Source organism: Gossypium arboreum, chromosome 11 (genome assembly GCF_025698485.1).
Source record: "Gossypium arboreum isolate Shixiya-1 chromosome 11, ASM2569848v2, whole genome shotgun sequence".
Taxonomy (NCBI): Eukaryota; Viridiplantae; Streptophyta; class Magnoliopsida; order Malvales; family Malvaceae; genus Gossypium; species Gossypium arboreum.
The window spans coordinates 8,906,684-8,915,376 of record NC_069080.1 but is presented as its reverse complement, the minus strand read 5'-3'; the positions used below and the strand labels follow the sequence as shown (position 1 = coordinate 8,915,376).

General features: G+C 35.9%; 1 protein-coding gene across 1 annotated transcript; it reads right to left on the bottom strand.

Moving 5' to 3' along the window:
• On the bottom strand, positions 1-1,490 carry LOC108473104 (late embryogenesis abundant protein At1g64065-like). Its single transcript, XM_017774665.2, has one exon. The coding sequence runs from the start codon at positions 846-848 to the stop codon at positions 189-191; it is 660 nt and encodes a 219-aa protein (XP_017630154.1). The 5' UTR covers positions 849-1,490; the 3' UTR covers positions 1-188.
• Positions 1,491-8,693: the final 7,203 nt, after the last annotated feature.

Sequence of the window (8,693 nt, the reverse complement as noted above, 5' to 3'; positions counted from 1 at the left end):
TTTTGTATCAAACGAGCCAAAAAAAAAATCATTGTATTAAAGCTAACTTCGACAAAAGCTTCAATGATAAAGAAATTATAATCATACCATAAGTTCACTTACCTAAAATGCCGTTTTCTATGTATAATAGTATTTTATGTATGTATGTAAGCTAGAGGGCAAGGCAAGAAGCAAAAATAGTTTCAAAGCTAGAGATCAACCTTTTGCTTGCACTTCTGTTCTTGAATTGCCTGGCTGGTGATGTTAACTGTCACCGTACAATTCATCATTACCGTAACATGCTTCTTTATAATGTTCAACATATTCACCCTTCCTCCAATTCTCGAGTAACTGATCATGGTCAACGTCCCGGAAGTGAGATCAGCAGTCAGATTTGGATTGGCCAACACCCGATCCGTCATAATATCAACAGTGATATTCATCTGTATGGTCCGACGGGCCTTTGCGGTGCCCCCAGGGCCTCGAGCATCCCCGACTTTGGTTCCGTAGTAATAAAGAGTAGTGGTGGTGTTCCTATACTTGAAAGATGCTATGTTGGGGTTTTTGACGGAGACGTCGGCTATTAATGATATGTTTGACCCAGTTGTAGGGATAGAACCATTGATTAGGTCCAGATTTGTAAGTGAGACAGCATTCAATTTGATGATCGGATCCTTGACTCGAAACACTGTAAAAATTAAGACAATAATGACCACGGCTAAGATGATGAACAAAGCAACGATGCAAGCGCAACATCGGATGAGTTTCTTGCGTCTGACTTTTTTGAATTGCAAAGCAGCCTCTCCGTCATCACTGGTTGGAGCGTCAGCAGCCGGCGCTAGAGGCCTTACTTGGTCCCTTTCCACCATGGCTACAGCTTGGGGAAGGAAAATGATGGAATGATTTGTTGTGGAGATTTGGGGGGATCAGATTTGGGGTTTTATAATATTTTAGTAAAGTTTGTGTGTGTTTCTACTAAAGATTTACATTTTCAAGCTGCTCTATGTTGACTTAGAGTTGTTTTTTCTTTGGCAATCAAGTTGAAGAAGTATTAATAAGCAAAATGTTACTACCACCAAACACTTGAATTATGTTTGGAATTCAATCGCTCTAGGTTAAAGTTTTATTAAAACTCTCTGTAGTAGCCAATTTTGGACTGGGCAAATAAACACAAGTAAAATAGCCCAAATTAAAAGTCCATTTAAAAACAAAGTTACCAACCCAATTACAGCCCCCAAAAAAAAATTAAAACCCTAAAAGCCCAACTAGCCCACTATCCTAAAATTTTTCAGCAACCAACCCTAGGTACCAAGACTTTCAGCCGCCGCATGCCCCTTAGCCTTGGCCACTCCATCCCATCGTCTCATCACCTGCAAAACAACAACAGAGAACCAAAACAAAACGCAAACAGTAGCAGACAAAACACAAAGAAACAAAGAAGAAAAAACAAAAAGGGGCAGAAAAGAAGCAAGAGAACAAGGAAATAGATAATAGCAAATCCATGGTATTTCGGCTATAAAGCCTGAAATCCCGGATTTTTTGGGTACAAAAACAAGAATATTGTAAAAGGGGGGAGGGGGATTTTTTTTGGGGGGAGAAATAAAAAAAAGAAGAGATTGAAGAAAAAAAAGTGTAATCTCTCTAAAGATTTTTCTTTAAAAAAAAAAACAGCAAGCAATAAAAAAAAAGATAATAACAAAGCCATAAAAAAAAGAAGAAGTGCAAACCGGCTTAAGGTTTTTTCTTTTCTTTTTTATTTTATTATTCGAATCCATCTCTTCTCATTCATGTATTAAAATATATCAAGGTATATATATAAGAAATATATAATAAAAAAAAACCTTTTGAAATTTTTACCCACCAGTGCTCGGGCTTGGCAATGACAATAATGGCGGTGATGGCGGCAGACGGAGCCGGAGTTTGGTCGGAGGGAGAAGGCCTTGAGAGAGTTTGAGAGAAAGGGGTTAGTTTTTTTTTATGAAATGGGAAAAGTGAGTTTTTTTTTTTTAGGAATTTTGACTTATATAGCCCCATCAAAGCACGTCGTTTTGGGTTTAAGCCACTAATGCCAAAACGACGTCGTTTTGACTCTTAACCCATGGTCGACCCGCGACCCGACCGCTCAACTTCAGGATATCGTGTTTTCATTGGAGGGCTATTTGCGTTTAGCCCTCCGCTTTTTATTACTTTGCAATTAAATTATTTTTATTTTAATTTGGCACCAAAATTTGTCGCAAATTTTCAATTTAATCCTAGCTGATGTTGTGCATTTTATAAAGGGGTTATTGCACTTTAGGCCCTCTGTTGTTTCACGCGCATTTAAATAGGCCCTTTTCTTTTTTTATTTTTAAATTTACCCCAAAACTTTGTTTTAATTCAATTTAGTCTCTTTTTAATTTAAGTTGATTTTATATTATCTTTGCTACTTTAATTTTTAATATTAGTTCCAATAATATTATATATATGCTTTTAAATACACTCTTTTATTTTCTTTTATTATAAATATTATTATTTTATTTTCTTTACGTTATTATTATATCGTACGTTTTTTTATCATATCATTATTATTTTCATGTACACATTATTTATATTATTTTCATGATTATTATTGTGTTTATTTTACTACTATTATTGTATTTATTATTGGTATTAGTATTATAATTACTATTATTATACTTATATGTATATATATTTATATGTAAAGTTATCAATGGTTATTTTAATATTATCATCATCTTAATATTAATATGTACTTATTTTTAACATATATATATATGTATGTATATATTTATGAAGTATTATTAATAATTGTTTTGTAACATTATTATTATTATTTCTAATGTGTATGTATTATATATATTATATATATATTATATTATATATATATTTATTATATTTTTATGTATATATTTTTAATATCACATTATTCATATATTTTTTATATATTATCCCATGTAAATACTTTCAATACTACATTATGCATATATTTTTGTCTCTATTATATATATACTTTTAATATTCAATACTATTATTATGAATATGTTTTTGGTATACGTATGTATATATATATTTTTCTTTATTCATATATTATTATCATTATTTTCTACGTTATATTATTATTATTATTATTATTATTATCATTATCATTTTCATTGTCATTGCCATTTTTGTTGTTCCATGTTTTATTCATTTTCATTTATTCGTTAATTTGCTTATGTCTTGATCATTTCATTTTCCTCATGCATTTGTTTATATTTAGATATTACTAGTCTTGCTATTACTTCATCTTTTATAATTACTCATATTATCGTTTTTGACAATCGTCGCACCTATTATGTTATTATTCATATTAATATTATAATTTACTTTTATGTTTTACTATAAATCACGTTATTTTCTTACTCAATATATTAAAACAATTCTTTCATAAAAGTAATATTCCATATTAGGTAATTCGAGATAATCGTACCTAACCTCTGGTTTCGATTTTTCTTATTTAACCTAAATAATGGAATATTCCTTTTAATCACAATGTGAGTTTAAAAAATGTTTATTTTTGGAGATACGAGGTGTGGTGCCCTAACTTACGGGTATGACATGTTGTTACCTCGAAATAAGATTTTTGCAAATAAAGGCAATACTCGGTGTTTGATGATTCGAGAATCATACCTTATCGTGCTGGGTTGTGATTTCTCATTTGCTCAAAAACAATCGAATATTCCTTTAGGTTTTCACCCATGCTTATTAAAAACCTTTCAAAACAAAGGATGTTAGATGATTGGATATTTGAGAATCGTGCCCTATCTTATTGGGTTGCGCTTTTTCATTTATTCTAAGCAATCGAAGATCCTTTGAAGTTTCATCCACGTTTTAAAACCCTTTAAAACGAAAGAAGTGTTTGATGTTTGGGCGATTCGGGAATAGTACCCTATCGTCTTTGGGTTGCAATCTCCGTCGACCGAAATAATCAAATATCTCTCCGGATTTCACTCGTATTTTCCAAAGTGAGGCAATGATCAATGTTTGGGAATTGAAGAATCGTGCCCTCTTGTCTTTGGGTTTCGATTTTTCGTTGGACTAAATAGTTGAGCATCCTTTCGTGATTTTCAATTATAAATTTCCGGACATCGAAACAAGAAGATTTTTGACAATTAACTCGGGTTATTCAACTTTTATTAAAAAAGCCACATTTCAAAAACATTTTTAATTTTAGACATAAGGATGATTTAATCGATTTGGTACCAATTTTGGGCGTAGTGAGGGTGCTAATCCTTCCTCATGCGTAACCGACTCCAGAGCCTGTTTTTCTAAAATTTTGTAGACCAAAATTGTTGTTTTAGTAAATCATAAATGTTTTATTAAAATAACCAAATTTTTAGGTGATCCGATCACACCAAAACAAAAGATCGGTGGCGACTCCATGCATTTGTTTTTCAAAAGTCGATTACCCCTTTTTTTTTAAATTTTAAAATTTTTAAATCGAGGAATGGTTTCGACAGCTTGGCGACTCCGCTGGGGACATTTGAAAGTTGAGCCATAAAAATCAATTATTTACTGTCTTTTTGTCGAAAACTGAAAATTTACTTTAAAAATTATATATCTTTTGATTGCATTTGATTGTATGATTGTTTTAGTACGGGTCTTATAAAAAAACACTGCATTTCATTGCATGACCACTGTGGTCACACCTTCTAAGTGGGAGTAAGAAACTACGCTTTCGTGAGGTTTTCACCTCCGCATGGGCTAGTGGATTGCTTCCAGGGTACATCCGTACCTATGATTTCGTGAGATTTTCATCTTCGCATGGTCATAGGGAAATGTATCCCCCTGAACCGAACTCGATCTATATGAGCCTATAATGGGTGAAGATTGAGGAATCTACTGGTTCGGGTACCTTATCTCTAGAACTAAACCGCATATAATAAACCTTAGGAACCATCCTTGGATGAAGCCGCGTCAAGCCTTAGTACTTACCCGTATATGCGTCATTATTATCGTTTATGTGCTTGCATTCTATCGCTATTATTTGACACTAACCGGTATTTTGTTTTGTTTTGTCTTTTTTGCATAACATTGCATACTAAAGGAGGCGTTAATCCGTATTCAATTACTAAGTTAGAAAATTTGACATGGAGAATGAATTTCTTAGTAAAGTCGAGGATAATGCGGCCGTTCGTGCATGGTCAAAGAGGCTGCAATCAGAGAGAGGGGATAGCTTGGTAGAAAGGTATGCATCGGAGCTGCAAGATTTCACTCGCGTCAATGTAGTACAGAACGAGCTGCAAGAGTTGAGAGACATTTGGGCTAGTTGGAATGAAGGAATCAAGCAATTGTTTTACCAAAATTATAGTGACGTATCCTACCTGCTAGACATTAGAGTGGATAAGAATTTGTTCCGAGCCTTGGTGCAGTTTTGGAATTCTGCGTACAAGTGTTTCACTTTTGGGGAAGTGGATTTGGTACCTACCATGGAGGAATACACTACTTTGCTCAGGTGTTCCAAAATTCAGGTTCGAAAGACTTATGCTCGGGTTTTTAGTAGTCAGACTTTCGTGAAGAAACTGATGAGCATTTCTAGGATGAGCGAGCCTTGGGTCACTATTCGGATTCAGCAAAAAGGAGATAGCAAATGTATCCCTTGGGAGAATTTGCGAGATTTGATCTTAACACATCCAGATGAAAGAAAGAGGGTTGATATATTTGCCTTAAGCATCTACGAATTAGTGATCTTTCCTAAGGCTTTGAGGCACGTGGACGAGGCGGTCATTGACTTGTTTGATCGCCTTGAAAAGGGAATCACACCGGTGCCGGCAATATTGGCAGAAACGTTCAGATCGTTGAGCTCATGTCGAAAGACAGGCAAGAGGCGATTCATTGGATGTGCACAATTATTGATGGCATGGTTCCACGAGTACTTTTGGAAGGTAGACAAAGTTTCCTATCGAGTCTTCTCCGAGGGTTATTTCCCATTGAAAGAAGAAGCAGCTATACAGAGGAGAGAGGATATCTCAAAGGAGAAGTGGATAGACATTCTTCAGAACCTCAAGGAGGGGGATATTGAGTGGAGAGCTTATTGGATGGTTCCTGACGAGATCATGTACCGATGTGGTAACTTCGATTGGGTACCATTGTTAAGAATTTGGGAGCTATCGGGTATACTCCACTGTTAGCCTTGAGGCAATATAAGTCGAGGCAGTTTGTACCCACAACCTATGGGCTTGCTCAGAGTGAATTCTCATTTAAAGGTGCTCATTATAAGAAGAGAGTTCGGGAGTTATCGGATGCTTGGAAGCAAACTTATTGGATGAAGAGGTTAGCCGTCGGTTCCATAGTAACGCCTGAGTATAGCGAGTGGTTTAAGAAGAGGATTAATGATAATATTCCTAGGCCAAGCTTGGAGAATGCTCGACCTATCGGGGAACAATTACAAATCACCCCATCAGAATTGGAAATTATAAGGCAAGATTTCGAGAAGAAGAGTTCGGAGCTCAGGAAGAAGATCGAACAGTTAGAAGAAGAGAAGATGCATCTAAGGTTAGACGCTGATGTTCAGAGGTCAGAGGCTGAGAAATGGAGAAAAGGAAAAACTAAGGCCGAAGAAGACTTAAACAGCTTGAAGACAGACTACAAGAAGCTGCGTCTATCTATGAGGACTGCGGGTTTAGGTAAGACTTCCGAACAATGGCGCCACGAAATTCGAGAAGAAAAAGCCAATACTGATCGGTGGGAAAGAAAATTTCGAGAAGCTCAGGCACGAAACGAAGATTTGGAGAAGAGTCTGTCGAAGAGCAGAAACGAACGAGGTGAACTAAGGGCTAGAGTGGCAAAACTTGAGAAGTCTCTGCATCAGTACCGAAACCGCAACACCGCAATAGAGCTGAGGGCAAGCTTGAGCCAGATAGAAGAGATGAAAGGAAGAATAGGAGAGTTAGAGGCATCACTGCAGAACTGTGAGATGCGGATCCAGTTTTTCGAGGCAAACAAAGATCGTTGGAAAGAGCAGCTTCACCATACGTAAGACCAAGTCAGAAACAGATATTAGCTTGTGGGGGAAGCCATAACCCAAATTCGGGAAGTAGCAGACTACTTGCAAACTTTAACGGTTCAAGCGGACATACTGAGCGTGAAGTATGAGTTGGAATCGGATCGCGGACAAGAGCTGGCCTCGTTGCTTAGAAAAATTAGGATTTTAAGTGTTAGAGCGAAATTTTATTTATAATTCGACTTTATGTAAAAGATTTTATTTTCGAGTGAAATTTTCTAAGGGCAATTGAATCAAAATTGATGCCTCCTTTACATTCATGCATTTGCATTACATCATATCATTATACATTAAAGGCCATAAGAGTTTTCTAATTAATTAATTAAAAATTATTTCAGTAACCTGCAAACTAACGAAAACCAACCAACTACGCACTCCTACGGTACAAGAAAAAAATCAATGGATAAGAGACTCGAGAAATTGGAGCAAATGAAAAAGGACATGCAAGAACAAATACAGCCTCAGATGGAAGAGCAGCTAGCCAAGATTCAACGAGAGATGAAGGAGCAAATGATGGAGTCCTAGAGAAAAATGATGTCCTAGTTATCCAAATTGCTGTTAGGAGGAATGGATAAGGGAAAGGGCCCCATGGACTAAGTTGAGGAAACGAATGAAGATCTCCAATACCCCCCGGCTTTACTCCGACGCATGTATCGATGAAGCTCGAGATTTACCTACAAAAACCATCGGTCACAATCATACCCCAGCAAGTTCAGGTTAGAGCTTCAATTCCGATGAACTTCTAAGCCGACTCAGGCTCTAACTTTGTCAACAACCCGAACTATCCTCCCGTTCTCGACTTGGATGAAGCTGCTGAAAAGGAAAAGGTGAGGATGGATTCGCAAAAACAATTGGAAGAACGTTGTAGATGGCTCAAGGAAAAATTCAAAGCCATAGAGAGTGCGGATCATTATCAAGGGATTGATGCCAAGGATCTGAGTTTGGTCCCAGATTTAGTCCTCCCCCCTAAATTCAAAATGTCTGAATTCGAGAAATACAATGGAACAAGTTGCCCTGAAGCCCACATCACCATGTTCTGCAGGCGAATGACGGGATATGTTAACAATAACCAGCTACTAATCCACTGCTTTCAAGATAGTCTGGTTGGAGCGGCGTCTAAGTGGTATAATCAACTGAGCCGAGCCAAGATTACCTCATGGAAGGACCTGGCTCAGGCCTTTATGAAGCAATACAATCATGTGACGGACATGACCCCCAACAGAATCACTCTCTGTAACGACCCAAAATCCGTGGGCACCAGAAAAGTGTGTTATCGGGCCTCCGTCTTAGTGAAATAAGTTCGAAAATAATTATTAAAAATATTTATGAGTCTAGTAGTGTGTTTAATTAGGTTTTAATTAAGTAAATTTAGCTTAATTTAGAGTAATTAGTAAAAAGGATTAAATTGAATAAGGGTAAAAGTTTAATTATAGATTAAAGAAAAATTAGAAGGACTTAAGAGGAAATTAAACCATTTCCTATAGCTGAGGCGGTTTAACGTGGAAAATATCAAAGATTTTATTGATTAAAAAAATATATTTATTTAATAATTAAGTATATTATATTATATTATATTATATTATATTATATTATTATATATATAAAAGAAACAAATAAGTTAAAAGAAAAGGAAATGAAAACGAAAACAGAGAAGAAACAGGGGAGAAAGAAG